This window comes from Ranitomeya variabilis, chromosome 8, assembly GCF_051348905.1.
Source record: "Ranitomeya variabilis isolate aRanVar5 chromosome 8, aRanVar5.hap1, whole genome shotgun sequence".
Lineage (NCBI taxonomy): Eukaryota > Metazoa > Chordata > Amphibia > Anura > Dendrobatidae > Ranitomeya > Ranitomeya variabilis.
Genome location: NC_135239.1, coordinates 38028763 through 38054845, shown reverse-complemented (window position 1 = coordinate 38054845; position 26083 = coordinate 38028763). Strand labels below are relative to the sequence as shown.

The following is a 26083-nucleotide window of genomic DNA, read 5'->3' as shown; positions in this document are numbered from 1 at the left end:
CTTGTGTCTCTCTTTTAGCTTGGTTCTTGTGTCTCTCTTTTAGCTTGGTTCTTGTGTCTCTCTTTTAGCTTGGTTCTTGTGTCTCTCTATTAGCTTGGTTCTTGTGTCTCTCTTTTAGCTTGGTTCTTGTGTCTCTCTTTTAGCTTGGTTCTTGTGTCTCTCTTTTAGCTTGGTTCTTGTGTCTCTCTTTTAGCTTGGTTCTTGCGTCTCTCTTTTAGCTTGGTTCTTGTCTCTTTTGTGTTCTGCCCGTCAAAATTTGGATTGTTTCGCTCAGCGCAGTACAGAAGGGGCCGTTGTCTTTATATGTATTTTCGCTCTGCACGTATTCTAATCTCTCCCCTCCGAGACTTTGTATTCCCGGGCCTTAGAGAGATTTCATGTTCACACGTTGCAATCTTTATCACTGTAAGCCCGGATACATCAGTTCTGCCATCCAGTAATAATGTCACTTGTTACTTATAAGCCGGCTCTGTCATCTGAGCGGACTGACGGAAGTGCCCGCACGAGCGTCTGTGAGCTCTAATATCAGACATTTGTGTCACTCAAGTGTTTTCAGAAGTATTTCATGCAGGCAAACCTCTGTATCATCACAGCCAAGAGAACTAATAATGAAGTCTGAATTCACACTAAGAAGCTGCCCAAAGCAAAGTTAAAAAAAAGAAAAAGCAAAAAGTTAAAGCCCAGCAGTGCATAGACGATTTGTCATCTGCTGCCGTCCTGCTGGTGCACCGCCACATGGTGCACACTTTACACCTTTTTTTGGTATGGACAGTAAATAAAGTTGGTTATCTGATATATTTTTTTGTTTGACAGCCAACAAACCACGTATGTTGTGTCTCCTTACAGCTACAAATGCATCCATCAAAGCCTGGAGGACAATAACCGCTGCCCAAAGTGTAACTATGTGGTGGATAACATTGATCATCTCTACCCAAACTTCCTAGGTGAGTGTCATCCTTCTCTTGTGTTCGTTTTCTTTGCTGTTTTATGTGGGTTTTCTCTTTTCTTTATTGGAAGACACCTGATTTCAGAATTTTCTCTAAAAAGATAGATGACATCTCACTGATCAGTGGGTGTCCGACTATTGGGGCCCACACAAATCGGCAAAACGGGGATAAAATGAAATAACTTTTTGATGATATTCTAATTTTGTGAGAAGCACCTGTATGTACCCCATTCTGGTGATCGCTGCGGGTCCCAGCGGTTTGGACTCCCACCAATCTGCTGGATAAGTGATGACTTGTTTTTAGTAGAGAACCCATTTAATGTCTTCAAGCCAAACCCACTTGAAGGGGTTGTCTCATAAACCACATATATCACCGAGGGTCCGATAGCTGGGACCACTATTGAAGTAGTGATCGCTATGTTTACTGCAGCCGCAAAGGGAAAGTGATTTCAAGAAAATGACTAGGTAAAAAAAAACATCCCTGGATGTCGGAGCTCATAGCAATGCTGTAATTCTGCTACATAGGGGCGATTTGAGCAGAGCTGATCATGCTATGCCAGCTATTGATGCGTGGCAAAAGTATATATATATATATATATATATATATATGTATATATATATATATATATATATATATATATATATATATATATATATATATATATATATATATATATAAAAAAAAGTTTTTAAAAATAAGAAAAATGAATTTGAAATATATATATTTCAAATCACCCCCCATTCAAAATAAAACAATACAAAAATCAAACCTACACATATTTGGTATCGCTGTGTTCGGGATCGCCCACTCTATCAATAAAAAAAAAAAAAAAAAAAAAAAAAAAAAAGGATTAACCTGATCATTAAACGGCATATTGAGAAAAAAAATTCAAAACGCCAGAATTATGTTTTTTTAGTCTCCGCGATATTGCATTAAAATGCAATAACGGGCGATCAAAAGAACGTATCTGCACCGACATAGTATCATTAAAAACGTCAGCTCGGCACGCAAAAAATAAGCCCTCACCCATTTTACCACTTAGATAAAAAATAACCTAAAAATGTTTGGCGTCTATGAACTCGTAATGACTTGGAGAATCAATACAGCAGGTCAGTTTTAGCATTTATTAACCTAGCAAAAAAGCCAAACAAAAAACAAGTGTGGGATTGCACTTTTTTTTGCAATTTCATGGCACTTGGAATTTTTTCCCTTTTTTCTAGTACAGGACATGGTAAAACCAATGGTGTCGTTCAAAAGTACATCTCATCCCGAAAAAAATAACCCCTCACATGGCCATACTGACGGAAAAATAAAAAAGTTATGCCTCTGGGAAGGAGGGGAGCGAAAAACGAAAATGCAAAACCGAGAGAAGCTTCGTGGGTTAAGGGGTTAAATGGGGAAAGTTAGGAACACCCCCCCCCCCCCCCCACTCGCAAACTAGGTGCAGACATGGTCGCCTCTTTCTTTGACTGCTAATGCTGCTTGGCGGTTTCTGATTACAGAGCACCAGACGAGGCGGCCATGCTGCTGGTAAAACATACGATGATGCTTGTCGGCAGGATCTGTGCTGCAATAAGAGGATTTTTGTAGAACAAGTCTGTTAGATAATCACGTTTCAGTTCCTTAGATGCAATGCCTCGGCTTCTCTCCGTGAGTCACCTCTTGTTTGTGTTTCTTTCAGTAAATGAACTTATTCTCAAACAGAAGCAGAGATTTGATGACAAGCGGTTAAAGCTGGACCCATCGGTAAGATGTGAATAACGCCGCACTAAATGGAAGTGACACTGGTTATCAAAAAGCAATCACACGGGCCACACTCTTCTGATAAAAGTATAACACCGCGCCGCCTGCCGTCCTTACTCCAAGAAGTAAGGGTATGTGCACACGTCAGGATTTCTAGCAGAAATTTTCCTGACAAAAAACGGACATTTCTGCCAGAAATCCGCATGTGTTTTTTTTCGCGTTTTTTCATGCGTTTTTGATAAGTTTTTTGTGCGTTTTTTTCCAAATGCATAGAATTGCGTGAAAAACGCGGAAAATCCATAAAATTAATGAACATGCTGCTTTTTTTACTGCGATGCGTTTTTTCGCGGAAAAAAACGCACCATGTGCACAAAGCATACAGAATGCATTCTAAATGATAGGATGCATAATGTATGCGTTTTTAATGAGTTTTTATAGCGTTTTTATCGCGAAAAAACCTGAACGTGTGCACATACCCTAATAGTTCGAAGGCAGAAGAAATTACCTAAAGTTTTATAATGCGGCCAGTAGACTATAATCTCGCTGATTTATCCCTTCCGTTCTGAAGTCGCAGTATCCATGCTCAGAGGAAGACGACGGCCGATACCGAGGTGTGGATGGTGTAATATATATAGCCTCATTAGCTGAAATTTTCATTGAAAGGATTTTTTGCAAAAAAAAAATATTTCCATCTAGGAGCTTAAGTCGCTCTAAACTTGCTCATTGGGGATATACACTTTTCAGTCAAAACTTTGCAGAATTTTTTTTTTCACCTGACAATTGAATATACTAACAAAAGGAGGAATACGTGACCATTGCGGACTATTAACAGATTCCTTGCAGGCAGGGCTGTGGAGTCGGTAAGCCAAACCTCCTACTCCGACTCCTCAATTTTCATGACTCCGACTCCACAGCCCTGCTTGCCGGTGTCCTCCAGGCAATCCCTAGCGGCATAGGATTCTTAGTCGCTGTTTGGCTCCAGGAGTTGGGCATCCGTACCCCATGGAGTCAGGAAACTCCTTTAAAGTCAAGCACCTAATATTATGTGGGTCTGATTTGTGTGACCAAAATTTGTTACTCATGGACTACCTATTGAAGGAGGCCACCATTAAAGGAGGTATCCATTCTTCTGATACAAGTCTGTATTCGCTCTGACTAGATTTCTGAATGCCGAAAGCGTGTGTTAGGAATCATCGGTATTGCCCATGAGAGTGGGTAGTTGTGTGACTGCGGTCACATGCAGACTAGACGTGACCGGCATTTAAATACACTTGTATCGAGAGAGGCAGAGTACGTCTAGTCTGCACGTGACTGCTTTATAAGGAAATCACAAACTTGAAAGCATGTGATCTCCCGCTCCCGTCGGCAATACTGGTGAATCCTGACATGTCGGGATTCAGAAGTCTATAGCCGCATAGTGACTGCAAACTTTTATCAGAAGACTGGGCAGCCTCTTTAATATTTCAGCAGATGTGCTGCTCTGGCTTTTCCGTAGGATCGGGCCAGTGGGGCTTCCGACCTTCGCTCTCCACTTCATGATCCTTGGATGCCTAAGGCCAGATGACCGGTGTGCCGTCCTTTCACGATTGTTGGTTGTTAGTATCCACTGCCTAACAGGATCGCCCCACAAGATCTGCCAATTTTGGAAATACACTTTCATAACAATTTATTGAAGTCACTCACATCACTTTGCTTGCCTGGTTTTTACCTGATTCCAACACATTGTCAAGAACTGTTCACTTGCTGCCTTTATATGAAGATAACTAATGTTATTGGCGTTACCGGTTAGTGGTTGTACGGTGAGACCGTATGGTGCTGCTGGCAGAACGGCTGACACTCCACTCACCCGCTGTTGGCAAGTGTCTGGGGGCTCGTTGTGCTCTCGCCCTTAATCTTAGTTAATATATTTTCACATGGAATTGACGATAAGACCGAGAATTGCACATAGGAAAAATGACTAGTGACTAGTCAAAGGCCCGTCCATGGTGGTTTCTCCCCGTCCAGATGACCGGGCTTTCCCTATGTACACTCATAGGAGACGCAGGGCTGCAATTACTTAGCTGCACTCAGATTCGTACTGCTTGTGGTTCACGAATGAATTGGACGACAGGTTTCCTTTAATATAAATGCCAAGTAGCTGAGACATTAATTAAAAGTTGCATTTGGCTCCACTGATAACATGATCCATTATTAGCATCGGCCTTCGTCCTTTCACTGTGCATAATGAACCTTCGTCCCTTTTCTACCAGGAATTGTTGAACTTGTCTTTGCAGAGTTCAGATTTCAGGATTGAATGGGGTTGGAGAGCTCCAAGAAAAAAAAAAAATGTGCCTACCGCAGATCAGCATAGGGAGCATGGCCTGACACTCGCTGTGTTAGCCGAGGAGCCGGCTGCCGTTCTGCAAAATGTGAAGGTGTTGTTGTAGACGGCACCAGGATCGCCTGCCAGGAAAATGCATCTACACAACAGATGCAAATGAAAGACCGCCTTGTCCTATAAAGTTACTAATAACGTACGCTATGAACTCGCGTGCTTTTTGTGTTGGAAATGGCAGATTTTTAGATTAAGTGAAGCGTGATTATACATTTGTGAGCTGAGAGGGTTGTTTTAATCTGGTCCAACATTTTCTTGTTACTGTCCCTAGAACGGTCACCGATGGCAGATCTTGCAAGACCTTCTCGTAACCGATCAAGATAATCTGGATCTGGCCAATGTAAACCTGATGCTTCAACTTTTGGTACAGAAGAAGAGGCAACTTGAAGCTGTAAGTATAAATAGGAAGTAGCCATTTCCCTCTCCTTTTTAAAGGTGTTGTCCCACGGGTAAATTTTATTTAAAAAAAGGACAGAATTATTTGAGTTGAGCAAAAAAACGTACACGACCCTGGACTAGCGGTCACATCATACCATGGGTTGTGCCGCAAGTAGGCACGGTGCCTACTGATCTGAAGAGGTGTTAGGGATGTCGCGGGTAGTGGGAAATTCGCAGGGCTCTGGTTTGTCGGCTATTGGCTACTGACCTTGCTGATGGACCAGGGTCCTGAAAATCTGTTGCCCAAGTCTCATCAGAATGACTTACAAATATAAAAGAAGGCCTACTGCTCGTCACCGGTTTCCCCCACTGCTCCTGTTCCAATGCCTGTTGGGTCCCCAACCGGTCTCTACATCATGGTATCTCTCAATTTAGGAAATGCAACCACTCAGCCAATCAGTTTGTCAAGAGAGACCAGGAAATATAGACCCTGATGAACTCGCAGCTGGTGATTGGTGAAGCGAGCCTGACTTTTTTTTTTTTTTTTTTTTGGTGAAGCTATTCTGACCCTTTGAAAGGACAAAATAAAGTTAGTGGCTGAACTAGTCCTTTTTAAAGGGACACTGTCATATAAATAAACTAAAATGAAATGCATAAGTCTGCAGAAGACATTTAAAAGCAATTAATAATAATTAATATTATTAAAAGCAATTGCCAAAGCGTTTTGACATGTTTTATTCAGACCATGAATAAGAGTTATGTCGAAACGCGTAGGTCCTAATTTTTAAACTCCCTCTTTGCCAAAATGTTTTGTGGAGCTTTATATTTAAAACTAAGTTATATGCAAAGCATTGAAGTGGGACCAGCACCCTCCAGCTCCATTGCTGTTGCATCTTGGAATTTGGATCCCAGCGTTGAAACTCCCAGCCTTCCTCTCTATGCCTTCAGCTGATTTTATGACCACATCAAAGTTGATTATATAGGAAAACCTCTTGTAAAAGCTGAACTCTGCAGAATTTTTAATCAAACCCAGTTGCAAAAATCATTTTAACCTCTTCCCGACCTGTGACACAGCGTATGCGTCATGAAAGTCGGTGCCAATCCGACCTGTGACGCATATGCTGTGTCACAGAATGATCGCGTCCCTGCAGATCGGGTGAAAGGGTTAACTCCTATTTCACCCGATCTGCAGGGAGAGGGGGAGTTGTACTTCAGCCCAGGGGGGGTGGCTTTGCCCCCCACGTGGCTACGATTGCTCTGATTGGCTGTTGAAAGTGCAACAGCCAATCAGAGCAATTTGCAATATTTCACCTATGAAAATGGTGAAATATTGCAATCCAGCCATGGCCGATGCTGCAATAGCATCTGCCATGGCTGGAAATCATGTTCTACTCCTTTATCACCCCCATAGGTAGGGACAATAATAAAATAAAGAAAATATTTTTTTTTTCCACTAGGGTTAGAACTAGGGTTAGGGGTAGGGGTAGGGTTAGGGGTAGGGTTAGGGTTAGAACTAGGGTTAGCGTTAGAATTAGGCTATGTGCACACTGTGCGGATTTGGCTGCGGATCCGCAGCGGATTCCCCGCTGCGGATTCATAGCAGTGTTCCATCAGGTTTACAGTACCATGTAAACCTATGGAAAACCAAATACGCTGTGCCCATGGTGCGGAAAATACAGCGCGGAAATGCTGCGCTGTATTTTCCGCAGTATGTCAATTCTTTGTGCGGATTTCGCAGCGTTTTACAGCTGTTCCTCAATAGGAATCCGCAGGTGAAATCCGCATAAAAAACACTGGAAATCCGCGGTAAATCCGCAGGTAAAACGCAGTGCCTTTTACCTGCGGATTTTTCAAAAATGGTGCGGAAAAATCTCACACGAATCTGCAACGTGGGCACATAGCCTTAGGGTTAGGGTTGGAATTAGAGTTAGGGTTGGAATTAGGGCTAGGGTTGGAAATAGGATTAAGAATAGGCTTGTGGTTAGGGTTAGGGGTGTGTTGGGGTTAAAGTTGTGGTTGGGGTTGGGATTAGGGTTAGGGTTGGGATTAGGGTTAGGGTTGTGGTTAGGGGTGTGTTGGGGTTGGGTTGTGATTAGGGTTATGGCTAGAGTTGGGATTAGGGTTAGGGGTGTGTTGGGGTTAGGGTTGGGATTAGGGTTGGGTGTGTTGGGGTTAGTGTTGGAGTTAGAATTGAGGGGTTTCCACTGTTTAGGCACATCAGGGGTCTCCAAACGCAACGTGGCGCCACCATTGATTCCAGCCAATCTTGCATTCAAAAAGTCAAATGGTGCTCCCTCCCTTCCGAGCCCCGACGTGTGCCCAAACAGTGGTTTACCCCCACATATGGGGTACCAGCATACTCAGGACAAACTGGGCAACAATTATCGGGGTCCAATTTCTCCTGTTACCCTTGCGAAAATAAAACATTGCTTGCTAAAACATAATTTTAGAGGAATGAAAAATGATTTTTTATTTTCATGGCTCTGCGTTATAAACTTCTGTGAAGCACTTGGGGGTTCAAAGTGCTCACCACATATCTAGATAAGTTTCTTGGGGGGTCTAGTTTCCAAAATGGGGTCATTTGTGGGTGGTTTCTACTGTTTAGGCACATCAGGGGCTCTGCAAATGGAATGTGACGCACGCAGACCACTCCATCAAAGCCTGCATTTCAAAACGTCACTACCTCCCTTCCGAGCCCCGACTTGTGCCCAAACAGTGTTTTACCCCCACATATGGGGTATCCGCGTACTCAGGAGAAACTGGACAACAACTTTTGGGGTCCAATTTCTCCTGCTACCCTTGGGAAAATAAAAAATTGTGGGCTAAAAAATCATTTTTGAGGAAAGAAAAATTATTTTTTATTTTCACGGCTCTGCGGTATAAACTTCTGTGAAGCACTTGGGGGTTCAAAGTGCTCACCACACATCTAGATTAGTTCCTTGGGAGGTCTAGTTTCCAAAATGGGGTCATTTGTGGGGGAGCTCCAATGTTTAGGCACACAGGGGCTCTCCAAACGCGACATGGTGTCCGCTAACGATTGGAGCTAATTTTCCATTCAAAAAGTCAAATGGCGCTCCTTCCCTTCCGAGCCTTGCCGTGTACCCAAACAGTGGTTTACCCCCACATATGAGGCATCGGCGTACTCAGGAGAAATTGCCCAACAAATTTTAGGATCCATTTTTATCCTGTTGCCCATGTGAAAATGAAAGAATTGAGGCTAAAAGAAATTTTGTGTGGAAAAAAAAAGTACTTTTTAATTTTTGCGCATCAATTTGTGAAGCACCTGAGGGTTTAAAGTGCTCACTATGCCTCTAGATAAGTTCCTTGGGGGGTCTAGTTTCCAAAATGGGGTCACTTGTGGAGGAGCTCCAATGTTTAGGCACACAGGGGCTTTCCAAACGCGACATGGTGTCCGCTAACAATAGAGATAATTTTTCATTCAAAAAGTCAAATGGCGCTCCTTCCCTTCCGAGCCTTACCATGTGCCCAAACAGTGGTTTACCCCCACATGTGAGGTATCGGTGTACTCAGGAGAAATTGCCCAACAAATTTTAGGATCCATTTTATCCTGTTGCCCATGTGGAAATGAAAAAATTGAGGCTAAAAATTTTTTTGTGAAAAAAAAAAAAAAAGTACTTTTTCATTTTTACGGATCAATTTGTGAAGCACCTGGGGGTTTAAAGTGCTCACTATGCTTCTAGATAAGTTCCTTGGGGGGTCTAGTTTCCAAAATTGGGTCACTTGTGGGGAAGCTCCAATGTTTAGGCACACGGGGGCTCTCAAAACGCGACACGGTGTCCGCTAAAGATTGGAGCCAATTTTTCATTCAAAATGTCAAATGGCGCTCCTTCCCTTCCGAGCCCTGCCGTGCGCCCAAACAGTGGTTTACCCCCACATATGAGGTATCAGCGTACTCAGGACAAATTGGACAACAACGTCCGTGGTCCAGTTTCTCCTTTTACCCTTGGGAAAATAAAAAAATTGTTGCTAAAAGATCATTTTTGTGACTAAAAAGTTAAATGTTCATTTTTTACTTCCATGTTGCTTCTGCTGCTGTGAAACACCTGAAGGGTTAATAAACTTCTTGAATGTGGTTTTGAGCACCTTGAGGGGTGCAGTTTTTAGAATGGTGTCACTTTTGGGTATTTTCAGCCATATAGAACCCTCAAAATGACTTCAAATGTGAGGTGGTCCCTAAAAAAAAAATGGTTTTGTAAATTTTGTTGTAAAAATGAGAAATCACTGGTCAAATTTTAACCCTTATAACTTCCTAGCAAAAAAAAAATTTGTTTCCAAAATTGTGCTGATGTAAAGTAGACATGTGGGAAACGTTATTTATTAACTATTTTGTGTCACATAACTCTCTGGTTTAACAGAATAAAAATTAAAAATGTGAAAATTGCGAAATTTTCAAAATTTTCGCCAAATTTCCGTTTTTTTTCACAAATAAACTCAGAAATTATCGACCTAAATTTACCACTAACCTGAAGCCCAATATGTCACGAAAAAAACAATCTCAGAATCGCTAGGATCCGTTGAAGCGTTCCTGAGTTATTACCTCATAAAGGGACACTGGTCAGAATTGCAAAAAACGGCAAGGTCATTAAGGCCAAAATAGGCTGGGTCATGAAGGAGTTAAGCCAAAAATACATGCATTTAAGAAAAAAAAGTCCCTCCAAAAGCTACTAAAGTGGATAACCCCTTTAACAAGACTGTCTTCATTAGGTGATGGATTAGAGCTGACCCCGCTCATTCTTTCCCATTCTAAACAGCAAAACTGATAAATGATCTACAGAGAATAGGATGCATCATCCTTCTTTCACCATTTTGTGATGTGCTGTTTGGTCATGTGAATGCCAGAATAACTGACTTTTCGAGTATTTTACTGGATTTTGAGGCCTTCCGTTTGCAGGATTATGGTAGATGTAATTGTAACGGAGAGGATGCTGTCTCTTGTAGTGTTCTGTGCTGTCTGCATTTTGTAAGACCCGGGCGACCCTTTGTTCTCTGCTGTAGGGAGCACCTGGAGGACTGGTTTTGAGGACTGATGACACTTAGGTGACTGCGGATCTTTCTTAATGTTCTCCAGGTGCCATAACCGTGCAGGTGTATTCCCGACAGTAGAGCGGAATTTTTGTTTTATGCGGGTTTTCCCGAAAACACTTCTAGGTCACGTCGATCTGACATACGATAAGGGTTTGTGAGTTGTGAGCTTGTCGGGCAAGTGTCCAGCTTTTTGTCTTGCCTGGCTGTCAGCCCATGGTATAATTCCAGATCTCTTTAGTGGGACTGTGGCTTTTTAATTGATCTTTCTATCACATATTACAGAAGATCCCATAGTCCTGCTCATGCAATCTTTGTAAAGCTGGGGGGTCTCACCGATATGGCTGATTGATTCGCACCAGCTAGCCACTTTGGCTGTGGGATCTGTTTTTTTGGCACAAAAGCCGAAGCTACTCATGTGCAAGCATTGGTGAGTTTTCTTGAATAGCTTTGTAATCTACTTGTAATAAAAAAAAAAAATCCTTTCTGTTTTCATTTGATTGTTTACTGCTCGTTGTCTAGGTAATTGGCCGCCTCTTAAGTCTGTCAGAGGTGCCCGGTATCCTAGGCAAGGAGCGCAGCACTCGCAAAGCATGCTCTGACTGCATCCCGCCACTTTGTGCCCCTGTAGATGCATCTTTCTGTTAGCGGCATTGGCGGCACCACAGTTCGGACCAGCGGCTCAACAAATGTCTCTGGCCCAATCTGTTAATTTTTACTGACCGCACCGTGCCTCCCCCCGGCAAGCAGGATGCCCGGAGGTAAAGGAGCGGCGCTCTCCTGACAATTTTGGGCTTGATAAAAACCCTTTTAACCCAATGTGAAAAATGTTGCCCATCAATGTTTTTCTTCAGCGTTTCTATTTCCAAAGAAGGTGGCGGTGCCCCCGTTTGTCTCTTGGCAATCCCCTTCAGCCTAACGAAGACAGTCTCGTGGAATTGATAAAGAAGCTCTCTGTCCCGCTTGCGTGCCGTGCCAGTAACAGAGCCTCCCTCCACAGCACATATTGTTCAGCTCGTCTGCCAGGACGGCCGTAAAAATATTTTGGCCAAATATCACAGCAGCAAAAGGGGAAAAAATAATATAATCTTCAGATTAAATTTAGCTTCAGAAAATAAAATAATGGGTTGACGGCAGCCCTTACGTTATGTCTATTAGAGCCTGGCACAGGAGGGCTTTGTGTCTGCACCAGGAGGTAAAAGTGGGGATACACACGAAGTTGGGAGATCAGTGGTAACTTCTGTGCACCCTCGGCCAAGCGAAGTCAGTGTTGTAACCTTTGGCCAAAACTGATAAACAGCCCTGATATTCATCGTTTACTGGCAGCCCCAGCGCTCAATGTGGTTTTTTTTACTTGTGTTCTATTTTTTTTTAATTTTTTTATTAACAAAACGTTGGGATTTTGAAGACTTATCACATGATCTTCTCTTAATAAGTTTTTCACAATACTCTTGCATCCAAATATTCCCCTTTATATCACATGTGAAAGTGTTTATAACAGAAATGACTCGCTCTGCTGCAAACCCACTGTCCTTTTTTTGACCTGATGAATGGTATATCCGTTTTGTTTTGTTTTTTTAACATGTAATCCGTCACCAGTCTTTTATTGATGACTGATATTTTGACAGTCAGTCGCACCGTCTGAACCGCTGTCAAGAAACTTGACGTTGGTATCACTACTAGTGACACTGTGACCGTTTTTTTGTTTTTTTTAGGAAGCAATTTGCACTAAATCTTTTGATCTTCTAGGTAACTTTGCCAACAGGGCATTTTCGGGTCCAACACTTGCAATTTGCAGAATAACCAAGTCCAGTCAAGGAAGTGGAGACAATGAGCCTGAGAAGTCCAAATGGTTGTGCGCTAACAGAGGCCGAGGGACTTGATTGACACCCCTGTCCCTAGAGACGTCATTTCCACCACGTATCAGAAATGGAACTTGAAAGTTGTTCCCGTATTTAGTGCATAAGAATATATCTAACTTGCCCAAATTTTATCCCTGTACCCGAGATTTAGAAGGACCGGATCTGTAGCGGTTCGCTCCGACTCCTACATTTGCTTGGTTCGCCTGTTGCGATCTTTCAAAATATTTTATCTGTGGCCAAATTACTAAAATATTTTCTAGATCCTCAGAATACCTTTTAAAGGGGCTGTACTTATAAACCTCATATCTCGCCTATCCACAGGGGATGAATGTGTGATCGCTGGGACCTGCTCTCATTACAAAAATTGGGGTAGAAAGTCCCCTGTCCGATTGGGTTGAGCATGTGCGACCACCACTGAATTCACAGTCACCAGAGCGGTGGTCATATGGGCCTGCTACAGCGCCATTAAAACGGGGGGGCTTTGTACTTTGATTCTTGCTAGTGTCTAGATGTTGCTAAAGCAACAACCCCTTTAAGGTCAGCATTAAAGGGATATTCCCATGGCCAAGATCCTATCCCGATATGTAGTAGGTGTAAAAATATTAGCAAATACCTCCTCCAATTAGAAATGTAGTATAGTTCTGATTTACTGTCACTTACCCATGTGCAGGGCATTGCGTAGCTTGTGTATCCATGGTTACGACCACTACTAACACACTATATGAGTGGTCATAACTATGGATACCTAAGCAACAGCAGTGTCCTGCACATGGGGTAAGTGACATGGCTAGTCTAATTGGAGATATTTGCTGATATTATTGTTAAACCTACCATATATTGGGATAGGAACTTGCAGATGGGAATACCATTTTAAGTTCTTTGTATTTATTTATTTATTTTTTCTACATTTATTATGACGTTCTGGTAGACCTTTCAGTTCTTTTTTTTTTTTTTTTTTTCTTTCTATTTTTTCCCAGTATCATATCATATATGTTTTTAGGTACTCTTATATAGGTTAAAAATTGTAATTTTCCATCTCCGCAGGAATCGCACGCAGCTCAAGTTCAGATCCTGATGGAATTCCTGAAAGTGGCTCGACGGAATAAGAGAGAGGTAATGCGGGCCTAATGTTCAATGCAGATGTTCTGAATTGGGCTCTATTTCCACTGAGGATTCCTGGTGGATTTTACCGCTCCCTTCAGCACTGAGACGCGCACAGATCTCCGCCTTATAAAGTGTGGTATAAAACACTGACACAACTGAGCTTTTACTGAGCTCTCATTGGCACGTGGAGGGCAGCCCCAGAGAAACAGTAAAAAAAATAATGTCCTATATGAATCTGATGTAGATCTTGAAGGGGTTTTCCAAGATTCTGCCGAATTTCCCAAAAACCCAATAATAGTGTTGCCTGTAAGAAAACGCATAACTTAAAAAAACAAAAACATTGCAAACATAGCCCCACCGGTATGATGTCACTGTGTTTGGAAAATAATGTATCCCCAGGGCTGCTGGTGCAAATCACAGCAAATTTGCATATTACTGTTAATAGTTGGGCTTCTTACAAGAGAAAAAAACATTGCCTACCCCCCACCCTCAAAATGAATCCAAATTTCAGAAACTTCCCATAAACTGCAAATAATGCCACTTTCTAGGTGGCATGGCATACATTACATCCAGAGGAGGTCTGTTAATGTTGCCGTGACGACACCAGAGCAAGCATACTGTATAGCACTTTATATTGCTTTGTGGTCGTCCTGAAAGTGCTCATATTTATTTTTTTTCTTCGTATACATGCAGTATTGTGCTCTACTGCATTCCTATTGAAAATGCTTGACCCCATGTCTTTGTCGCAGAAAACCATCCCAGGCCATGTTCCCACTTTCGAAAAACCTGCATTGTTTTTTGCAGTCGTCTACACCAAAATGAGCAATTGCTAAACTTATAGGGGAAAAAGCACGCTGCAGTTCCAGTCTTTAACCCCTTCATGACATATGCTGTACATGTACGACGCATGTCGGAAGCAGGTATATGGACGAGTCTGCCTCGTACCCAGCAGGTGATGGCTGTGCATTACTGGGAGGACCTGCCGCTAACAATCGTGGGCAGAGCAGTGCTCCTTCCGCGATTGTTAACTTGTTAAATGCCGCTGTCAAGTCTTTGACAGCGGCATTTAACATGCGCCATGTGGGCGCACATAACCTTTTCCGCCCATCGGCGCACTTGTGACGTGATCACGGGTCACCCATGGGTTGTCGTGACAGCCGGGGGGTCGGCTGATGACTCCGGTGCTTGTCATTACGTGAGCTTCTTTGAAATCCTGCCTGTGGCCGGGCTTCAAAGGTGACTGTGATTTCTGCGATATACTGTGGCACCTCTGTATAAGTACAAGCGATCAGACGATCACATCTCCAGGTCCCTTAAGGGGGCTAACAAAAAAGTCAAAAGTTTTTTTTTTTAAAAAAACCCTAAAAGTTCGTCACCCCCTTGTCCCACATTAACAATAAAGATTATATAAAAAAAAATTCACATGCGGTATTGCCGCTTTCAGAAAAGTCCGATCTACTGAAATTTTAAAAATAATGAACCCCATTAGTAAACACCATAAACGACAAAAATTCAAGAACGACAAAATTCCGTTTTGTGGTCTCTGCAGTTCCACACAAAAGGCTGTAACAAGCGATCAAAAAGTCACATCTATCCCAAAATGGTATTAATAGAAACGTCTCACCCCGCAAAAAAAAAAGCCCATCAGCCAAAAAATATAAATGTTGTGTATCAGAAAATGGTGACACAACCCAAAATGTGTGTTTTTTGTTTGTTTTTTTCTTCTCTACCACTAAAATAATAAACCGCTGGACATGTTGAGGATCGCTGTAATTGTATTGATGAGGAGAATCTTATTGCGTGGTCATTTTTACCAGGAAATGTACACCGTAAAAACAATTCCCAAAAACCAAAGTCAGAATTGCATTTGTTTTTTTTCACAATATCATCACAGAATTTTTTCTCCTGTTTTCCAACACAGCATGTGGTAAAATGAATGGTGTTATTGAAAAGTATGACTAGTCCCGCTAAAAAAAAAAGTGCTTTCTAAGATTGTATTGTGTAAGGTTGCACCGTTTTAACAGTCAGACGGTATTGATAAATCTGCCCCACTGTGGTGTGAAATTTACACATGCACACTGCTCGTTGAGTGGGGGCCATAGGTGTTGTGGCCCCTGTTACTACACAGGGGGGATAACCTGATCACACATGTAGCTTGTCCCGCTGCTGTAGAAGCACGTGTTGCTGCCCATGCTACAGTTTTAAAGGGGTATATGAATTAGCAAACCCATTTTAAAATGTCCTTTTAGAGGAATCCAACTTATTAGCCGAGGGTTCACAATTACCAGTACAAGACTTGACTTTTATTCAGATCAGAGCACAAAGCTTCTCCCACTCCAGAGGTCCATGGACGTCTGGGCACTCGGTGGACGGTTCATTCATTTGTAGCGCTACTTTCACACATCAGGTTTTCGCTGTCAGGCTAAATCCGGCTAAATTTCAAAAAAACGGATCTGGCGAGTGTTGCCTCCGGATCCGTTTTTTTTTTTTTTTGCCATAGACTTGTATTAGTGCCAGATTGGGCCGAATAACATTGTGTTTCGTCCGATTTTCGCCGGATACGGCAAGTCTGCCATTTCTGGAAAAAAAATGTCTATAGCAACGTTTTTGGTCTCCGGCGAAAAAGCTGTTTGCTAGAATGGAAGCCTATGGGAGCCGGAAGGTGCCGCATCCGGAAAATGACGGATTCCGGCGCCAGATTAAGTTTTTTTTAAACTGCGCATACTCCAAATTTTTTTTTATCCAATAATCTAGATATGCTAGGTGGATCCGTCGCATCTGTTTTTCACAATCTGCGCCGGAACAGGTTTTTCCAACAATCGCCGGATTGTGCCTGATGCAAAAAACCTGATGTGTGAAAGTAGCCTAAGGCTGTTGTGCAATTCTTTATTTCTCCTGTGATGGCGCTGTAGAGGAACTGTACGGTTGGCTCCACATAGTGCAGCTGATTGTTGGGGTAACCCTTAGGTGATGTCAAACACTGCAAAAAGTTTTGTTCATCGCGGAGTTGCCCATCAGTTTTTTGTGGCTTTGTCCACCTAATATTCAGCAAATAGTGTCTGTGTTTTTTCACTCCAGAAATGCTATTCCAGTCCTGGACTGGGGTATCTCTTCTTGGCGATGCGCACGCCACTGTGGTCATTGAGTCGTGCCTTTCAATGAATTCGGCACATCGTACTTTTGCAAGCCTTTCTTTAAGACATGTGGGAGCGCATCGCCAGTCCTAACGAATCGGACCCATAGTTTATCATTAAATCAGATCCACCTTGCCTGAACTGTTATTCTAATGGGTGCTGGGAGGCATTTACATCATTATTGGATCATACCGGCCTGTAGACACCTGTTCTGTGATGACAGCTAGGTATTTTGACAAGGACAGGACAGTCACCCTGCATCCTCCCGTGTCGAAATCCCAGTATGTGTTCATATATTGGGCTTGTTTATTCCGATCCTTATTATGAGGTCAGACCACGTTCCCATCAGGACCTCCGATGTTGATGGCGTTCATTGACGAAGTTAGCGGGATCGCTTTCTAATCGGGTCAGTCGATGTTAAACAGATGCTTGGTGTCTCTCATCTGATTGCACAACATACCGCCTCCTTCCCAAGTTTCTTCTGTCCCCCCTTTTTCAACTTCATATATTTCCTTTGTTTTGGTGAAGAATAATGAAAAACAAATGACCAGGCTGAAATGATATTTATATTGGCAGTAAATTCCCGTAAAGAACTCCCTCTACACCCCTGGCGATAAACATTGCGCTGACGATGTCACCTCCGCAGACCAAGCTCCTTGCCTTTATTTATTTTATACGTCTTTTTTTTGTTCTTTAGGAAACGGTCTTGTGTCTGTTTGGGTTTCCAGTTTTGGCATTTAGGATGCTTGTCCCTTTCTAGAAAGATAGGACTTCATCCAGGATTTGTCAAGTTACTCACGTAACCTATAGACCTCTATCGGTTTATTAAGGCCAAGAAACCCAGATCCTGCGTATATGTTTTGGCCGAATTGGACGTGTCACGTCCCAGAATGCCTATCAGCGTCTGAGTCACAAATGAGGTGAATGGATTCCTGGGGGGTCACCGAGAATAAACATCCTCAGAAAATCGCTCTGGAACTCTGTAATTACTTTACAAATAATCACGTAAGCTTGCGTTTGCCTTTTTTTTTTTTATGTACTCGTTTACCCGCCATGCGTCATCTACTTTCAATCAGTGCATTTGTTTGCTTACATATTAATGATTTCGTTGAAGACTGGACTTGGGTAGAAGTGCTGACGAGATGGGGTCACAATATAGATGTTAAGTAAATGGAGAAAACAAAGATACGTACTGGTCGGCATAGTCTGCGATTCAGACTGATCTTACAATTAGGCTGGAGTCACACAATCGTATAAAAAAAAATCTCTCCCAAGTAGGACAAGTGTCAGGCGTTTTTTCTCACCTAGCATCCTTATGCAATCCGTTTTTAGCATTGTCTTTTAAAGCTAGTTTACAAACCTAATAAAGCAATCTTATATACAGATAGATATATAAATGATAGATATCCGTGAAATATATAATTACTGCCGTGCATGTATTTTACTGTACATGTATTAACTGAAGACAAGAAAATGACGTGGCGTCCCCCTTATTATTGATAACCAGCCAGGCTAAAGCAGACAGCTGTGGGCTGATATTGTCAGGCTGGGAAGCTCCCTGGTTATTGGGCCCTTCCCAGTGTAAAAATAGCAGCCTGCAGCTTAGATGCACCAATTCTGGAGCTGGGCCCGACTCTTCCCGATTGCCATGATTTGTCAAAAATCACCGCTGTCATCAAGCCCTGGGGTTAGTAATGGAGAGGTGTCTATCCGACACCCCCATTACTAACCCAGTAATCCAAAAATAAAAACACACACACAGAAAAAAAAACGCTTTAGTTGATTAAAGACTCCCCCACACAAACCCTTGTTCACCAATTTATTGAAAAAAATAAAATTAAATCACATGCAGGTTCTCCATAATCCAACAAATCCCGAAGTAGTCCAGAAAAAGGATAACTGAAAAACAAGGGATCGTCAGAATGGGATACTTTTTATAACTCAACAACTTTGTCCCTGACTTGTTTGGAGATCTCGTTGGTTGTCTTGGTGGTGTTTGGAGATCTCCTTGGTTGTCTTGGTGGTGTTTGGAGATCTCCTTGGTTGTCTTGGTGGTGTTTGGAGATCTCCTTGGTTGTCTTGGTGGTGTTTGGAGATCTGCTTGGTCTTCATGGTGTTGTTTGGAGATCTCCTTGGTCTTCATGGTGTTGTTTGTAGATCTCCTTGGTCTTCATGGTGTTGTTTGGAGATCTCCTTGGTTGTCATAGTGGTGTTTTGAGATCTCCTTGGTCGTCGTGTGGTGGTGTTTGAAGATCTCCTTGGTTGTCTTGGTGGGGTTTGGAGGTCTCCTTGGTCTTCGTGGTGTTTGGTTAGTGGTGCCTCTTGTTAATGGTGTTGCAGCTTCTGTGGCCTTTCAGAAAAGGTTAAGTGTATCTACTGACAGACTGTCTGACACTTAGATTGTACACAGGGGGACGTCCTGTCACTAAGCATGTAACTTATGAAGAGAATTGTTTGCTCCAGAAAGTTTTAGGGACTTCATAGCAAAAAGGAGTGAATACATACGCACATACCAATTTTTACTTATTTGATCCCATAAATTTAATTTATGCCTTTTAGTTTTCGCACTTCACCAACTTAGACTTTTTAGTGCTGATGCATCACACAAATCAGATTACGAAAATTGAAACACGATTTTTTTAACCCCTAAAAATTGTCCCAAAAGTCGGGGGTCGTCTTATACGCCGGGTACGGGTGCACAGAGCGATCCTGGATGGTTCCCAGGGTCTGAAGGAGAGGAGACTCTCCTTCAGGCCCTGGGATCCATATTCATGTAAAAAAGAATAAAAATAAAAAATATGGATTTACTCACCCCTCCGACAGACCCTGGCTCTCACCGGTGCAAGCGTCTGCCTCCGTTCCTAAGAATGCAGTGAGTGAAGGACCTTCGATGACGTCGTGGTCACATGACCAGACCCTGGGAACCACACACCGTATAAGATGATTGGCGTATAAGATGACCCCCGTCTTATACGGCGGGTATATCCCAAATTCCATATTTTATATGGAAAAGTTGGGGGTCGTCTTATATGCCCAGTCGTCTTATACACCAGAAAATACGGTACTTAACAAAAAAGTGTGAAACTGAAATTATGTCTTATATTCTAGGTTCTTCAAAGTAGCCACCTTTTGCTTTGATGACTGCTTTGCACACTCTTGATACAGGAAAGATATATATCTTGGTACCGTGTTAGCCAGTAGATAGAAAAATGTTTAGAATTAAGAGTCCTCAGTGGTTGATACCTTTTAATGGCTAACTAAAAATATGGTAACAAATTGCAAGCTTTCGAGACTACACAGGTCTCTTCATCAGGCATAGACTTAGGCTACTTTCACACTAGCGTCGTGCACTGCACGTCGCTATGCGTCGTTCTGTAGAAAAAAAGCATCCTGCAAAAGTGCTTGCAGGATGCGTTTTTTCTCCATTGACTTGCATTAGCGACGCATTGCCACAAGTCGCAACCGTCGTGCGACGGTTGCGTCGGACCGTCGCCACCAAAAAACGTTGCTTGTAACGTTTTTTGGTGCGTCGTTCCCGTCTTTTCCGACCGCGCATGCGCGGCCGGAACTCCGCCTCCCCGCACCTCACAATGGGGCAGCGGATGCGTTGAAAAACAGCATCCACTGCCCCCGTTGTGCGGCGCATTCACTGCTAGCGTCGGTACGTCGCAACGACGCAATCCGTCGTGCGTCGTCCGACGCTAGTGTGAAAGTAGCCTAATACAAATTCTGAAGAATCACATATTTAAGCACAACATAGCACAGAAAAAAAACAAAAAACCATGGATAAGACAGGTGGCATGAAGCAGAATTACCATGAGTGATAAACAGTTATGTCCATAAATGTTGGGCCAGTTCTTAGATAAGGAATGCTATGTGCTATGTTGTGCTTACAAATTCTGAAGAATCACATATTTATTAGTCTATGCCTGATGAAGAGACCTGTGAAGTCTCGAAAGCTTGCAATTGGTTACCATCTTTTTAGCTAGCCATTAAAAGGTATCAACCACTGAGGACTCTCAATTCTTGCACACTCTTGGCATTCTCTTGATGAGCTTCAAGAGGTCACCGGGAATGGTCTTCCAACAATCTTGAAGGAGTTCCCAGAGATGCTTAGCACTTGTTGGCACTTTTGCCTTCACTCTTCGGTCCACCTCACCCCAAACCATCTCGATTGGGTTCAGGTCTGGTGACTGTGGAGGCCAGGTCATCTGGCGTAGCACCCCGTCACTCTACTTCTTGGTCAAATAGCCCTTACACAACCTGGAAATGATGGTCCAACTAAACGCAAACCAGATGGAATAGCATGCCGCTGCAAGATGCTGTGGTAGCCATCCTCTTTCAGTATGCCTTCAATTTTGAATAAATCCCCAAAAGTGTCACCAGCAAAGCTCCCCCACACCATCACACCTCCTCCTCCATGCTTCACGGTGGGAACCAGGCATGTAGAGTCCATCCGTTCACCTTTTCTGCGTCGCACAAAGACACGGTGGTTGGAACTAAAGCTCTCAAATTTGGACTCCTCAGACCAAAGCACAGATTTCCACTGGTCTAATGTCCATTCCATGTGTTCTTTAGCCCAAAGAAGTCTCTTCTGCTTGTTGCCTGTCCTTAGCAGTGGTTTCCTAGCAGCTATTTTACCATGAAGGCCTGCTGCACAAAGTCTCCTCTTAACAGTTGTTGTAGAGATGTGTCTGCTACTAGAACTCTGTGTGGTATTGACCTGGTCTCTAATCTGAGCTGCTGTTAACCTGCGATTTCTGAGGCTGGTGACTCGGATAAACTTATCCTCAGAAGCAGAGGTGACTCTTGGTCTTCCTTTCCTGGGGCGGTCCTCATGTGAGCCAGTTTCTTTGTAGCGCTTGATGGTTTTTGCCACTGCACTTGAGGGCACTTTCAAAGTTTAACCAATTTTTCGGACTGACTGACCTTCATTTCTTAAAGTAATGATGGCCACTCGTTTTTCTTTACTTAGCTGCTTTTTTCTTGCCATAATACAAATTCTAACAGTCTATTCAGTAGGACTATCAGCTGTGTATCCACCAGACTTCTGCACAACACAACTGATGGTCCCAACCCCATCTATAAGGCAAGAAATCCCACTTATTAACCCTGACAGGGCACACCTGTGAAGTGAAAACCATTCCCGGTGACTACCTCTTGAAGCTCATCAAGAGAATGCCAAGAGTGTGCAAAGCAGTCATCAAAGCAAAAGGCGGCTACTTTGAAGAACCTAGAATATAAGACATATTTTCAGTTGTTTCACACTTTTTTGTTAAGTATATAATTCCACATGTGCTAATTCATAGTTTTGATGCCTTCAGTGTGAATGTACAATTTTCATAGTCATGAAAATACAGAAAAATCTTTAAATGAGAAGGTGTGCATCAGTCAGTGGAATGCGATGTTTTCTCACATTGCCCTCATCCGACTTCTACGCTCTTGAGCGAGCCGCACTCAAAAAAAACTTGTACCATCGTGTTTTTTTATATTTTTATTTTGTTTTAAAGGATGGAAAATTGGCGTCATGGAAATTTTTTATTTAATTTGACCCCTTTATCACCTAATAATGATAACTTGTTGACCGCTGGGACCTGTGGCAGATCGGATCGGAAGAATACAGCTGCAGTTCTCATTAAAAGTGGTCGCTCCATTCATTCCCTGTGGGGCTGCGCTTAGATTTTTCCAACAGCCCTATAGACAAAGAAAGCATCAGCGGGTCAGGCGTCTTATATGCTGTTCCATTTGGCACCATCGCGGATAAAAAAAACAACATTCCGATTGGTACAGGTCACAACGATAGGGCCCCTACAATCAGGATAGGTGCTAACTTTTTTTCCATTTAAATACATGTATTTATTCATTAAAAGCTATTGTCTTCTACAGCTTCTGTGTATCACTGTACATAGGCGGCTAAAAATTGAAATACTGGTGAATCTGTCAGTGAGCTTCTTCTGGCGGCAGGATCTCTAACCCTTATACAAAGTTTTACTTTGGGAAGTAATGTGGCCCAGAAAGTGTCTTTTTATTGGGTGTGAACCTTCCAGACATCACCAGGGACCTATTGTCACCAGAAGCTTTCGGTTTCATTACTGAGTGTTTTTTTTTTTTTTTTCCTTTCAGCCTGGAGCAAGTGTTGTCATGCTGTATATGCTGATGATGATAAAATAAAATAAATAAATAAATCACCATCCTCCTCGGTGGACACATAAGGCATGCTATGAGGGTTTTTTTTTTTTTTTTTTTTTACAAGTGCAGATCTCAAAATCTTCTTGAATTTCCTGCAAATTTGTTGCAGATTTTTTTTACCAGGTATTTCACTTTATGCAAAGGTGAAATCTGCAGTAAAAATCTGCAGCATGAATAGACATGCGATGGGTTTAAAATCAGCATTGCAGGTCAATTTCAATTGTGGAAACATTTTCTAAAATTTCGTCCATTTTTGCTTCTGCTGCAGAGTCCTCCCCTTGCAGTAGGCATCGTTCCCATTAGATTGCACTGTGTGCTCCCCGGCCGCCCGTCCCGCAGGACTCTGGTTTTATGTAACCTGTAAATGTGTAGATGATGAGAAGCGAAGCTGTAAAGTGTTTATTTCTTGTCTCCTTCTCCGTTCCTGACCTCGCAGCAATTGGAGCAGATCCAGAAGGAGCTGAGCGTGGTGGAGGAAGACATAAAGCGCGTAGAGGTGAGAGACGATTAAAGTTGTCTGCCGCCGGATGCTCTCGGCAAACACTACAATAACATCTGGCTCCAAAGCTTTGGTGGCTTTACATGATGACCACAGTGTGGTCTTACTTATTTTTATTTTTTTAATTCTTCTTTCGTAATTTTTGCAGCTTTTTTTTGCGAGTGTAAAGACAAGCATGTAGAATTAAAATATAGGGGGGCACATTTAATAATGCATCAGAAACTGGAGTAAAAAAAAAAAGTTGCAAACAAGGGCGCCCTTTGTAACTTTTTAAATTTTCTCCGCCACACTCTCTATTTTTCAAAACGTGTTAGCTTAGCGTGAGGGTGTGTGGCCTGACGAATCTACTATAGCTGCAGTGCAAATCTTCGGGCCCATAGCAGGGGTAATTTGTTTTTCTGACGCACAGCATGCGATGCGCCTAATTGCTATGTTTTTGTGCATGTTTAAAAAAGACGAATACTACCAGGAAAGAGGCCAGACGGGGTCCAAATTGATTTCCGACGAACCCCGACGTAGTGCTCAGCACCGTATGTGTGTGAACCTCGCCCGTGACGCTGTCCTCTGAATGAAGCCATGGTGCTATTTCGGCATAGACAGGGGGTAGATGTCCTTTTACCATGATGTGTCGCTCTGCGGCTCCTGTTCATTTTGCATACAGTCACGTGCCGCCTTGACGAGTGCGACCTCGCTCAATACAAGCGTCTAGTTGGAATGGATCTGAAGTATGAATCTCGCGTGCTTGTGGTCACATCACCCGCTGCTTCCGGCAGTGACACCGGAGAATCCGGAGAGCGCACACTGCGTGCACAATGTGAGGATTCACAAGTCTGCAGTCACATAGAGTAACTGTAGACGTCGCCTCCAAGCCTGGACAACCCTTTTAATAATCCGATAATTAGCACAGCTAATTCAAGGAAATCGTAAAGATTACATCCACCCAGCACTGGATCACTTTTGATCTTCCGCATCAAAAATTTGGGACCTAAAGATCCGCACAAAATTATCTGGATTGTGTTATGAATTTCGTTGTCGAAATATCACAGCAAAAGGTGAAGTTTGCAGTGAGAAAATGAATAGTATATTCGCAGGTTAGATCCATCTACTGGTAGGATCTTTTTATGCCTCTCTAACCTAATATGCTGCCAATATTTTTCTCCCTCTCCCCACCAAAAATTCCAGATTCCAAATCAATAGTGTCGGTCCTGCGTGGGCGTGTCGGTCCTGCGTGGGCGTGTCGGTCCTGCGTGGGCGTGTCGGTCCTGCGTGGGCGTGTCGGTCCTGCGTGGGCGTGTCGGTCCTGCGTGGGCGTGTCGGTCCTGCGTGGAATTGGGACGTAGATTTTCCAAGCTTCTTGCAGTTGATGAAAAATGTGCAAGACATGGGGATCACATCTTTCACTACTTTTATTTATTTTTTCAGGCCATTATTCTGCAATAAACAGACACATGACAAGGGCCCTAGACTATAATGTACCTGACAAATGTAGGGGATAATGGGGCCTTGTGCTTCCCTTCACTACCGGGAGCTGTGCGGATGAGCTTGGGTCTCGTGCTTTTGGTGCAGTCGGTTTCCAGTAACTTTTCTGTGCCGTAAAATGTATTTTCTGCTGTGTTGCAGGAGATGAGCGGCTTATATTCCCCCCGCAGTGAGGACAGCACTGTGCCACAGTTTGAGGCCCCTTCCCCATCACACAGGTAATATTCTGATTTCTTTTCTCTGGTTCTTACTGCTCGCTTTCCTTGTCGCATGCAGTTTTGTATATGACGGGAGTGAATTTCCTTCTCCCGAGAATGTCAGCTGTAGATTAGGTGGTGCTGGGAGGATCTGATATCTCAGGACGACATGGCCGAGAGAAACTGAGGAAAGCAAATTGTTCTGGAGCCTGAGAATAACGAGTCAGGCAAATGCTTCATCTGTCTGATGAATGGCAAACTCCTGTGCATTTCCTGTATTAAGGCTCAATCTCATCATGTAATCCGGATGAGACTCTCCTATAACAAGTCTATGGGTCCGCAAAAAATTATATATATTTTTTTATTACACAATGATTAGTTTATTATATTGTGCGACTTCTTCTTCCTTGCAGTAGCATAATCGACTCCACAGAATACAGCCAACCGCCTGGATTCAGTGGGAATTCCCAAGTAAGTTGTATTTTTTTTTTTTTTCTTTTTTCAGTTTTTGCCTTGTCATTAAGTATTATAAAATGAGTTAACACATCAATTCTTTTCTTTCATTCTCACTTTTTTTTCCCCATTCATTTGCAAACTATAAACTTTGTTTTCAGTGATCTGAGATCACAATAACCAAAGCTCCAGATACTCAGGCTTTCTCCTGTTATTACCATTAACGGCCTGCAGGTGGCGCTTTTTAGCTTTTTCTCTGGATATTTTCTATGTGCTCATAGTATAAGAACAGCGTCAATGAGGGTCCAGTAAGTGATGAATACGGGCCCGGAGGTCCGTGGGCAAATCAGGCCATATGTTGGCTGTAAGTGGTAATGTCCACTTGCCAAATAGATAATCAATGCCCTTAGGTGTAGCAGATCCGGCGTCTCTCCCGACTTGTCTGGTTTACTTAATACTTGTATTTCGCTATCTGAATCTTCTTTTCTTGATACTATGCGTCCTTCCTGTGCCATGTTAGTTGTACCTGATGGTGCTTTAAAGGGGTATCACAATATCCTATCCTAATGTGTAATGTGTAGTAGGCATAATAATAATAGCAAATGCCTCCAATTAGAAATGTATAGTTCTTCTGATAAGCTATGTCGCTTACCCCATGTGCAGGGCATTGCAGTAGTTTAG

At 42.8% G+C, this 26083-nt stretch overlaps 1 protein-coding gene across 1 annotated transcript in view; it reads left to right on the top strand.

Moving 5' to 3' along the window:
• COP1 (COP1 E3 ubiquitin ligase) overlaps positions 1-26083 on the top strand; it is a 189457-nt gene that overhangs the window by 18957 nt on the left and 144417 nt on the right. The window contains exons 3-9 of the mRNA XM_077278443.1: positions 847-944; positions 2629-2693; positions 5336-5455; positions 13392-13460; positions 23211-23270; positions 24894-24970; positions 25363-25420. Coding sequence (XP_077134558.1) covers positions 847-944; positions 2629-2693; positions 5336-5455; positions 13392-13460; positions 23211-23270; positions 24894-24970; positions 25363-25420 — 547 coding nt within the window. The remainder of the gene's footprint in view (positions 1-846; positions 945-2628; positions 2694-5335; positions 5456-13391; positions 13461-23210; positions 23271-24893; positions 24971-25362; positions 25421-26083) is intronic.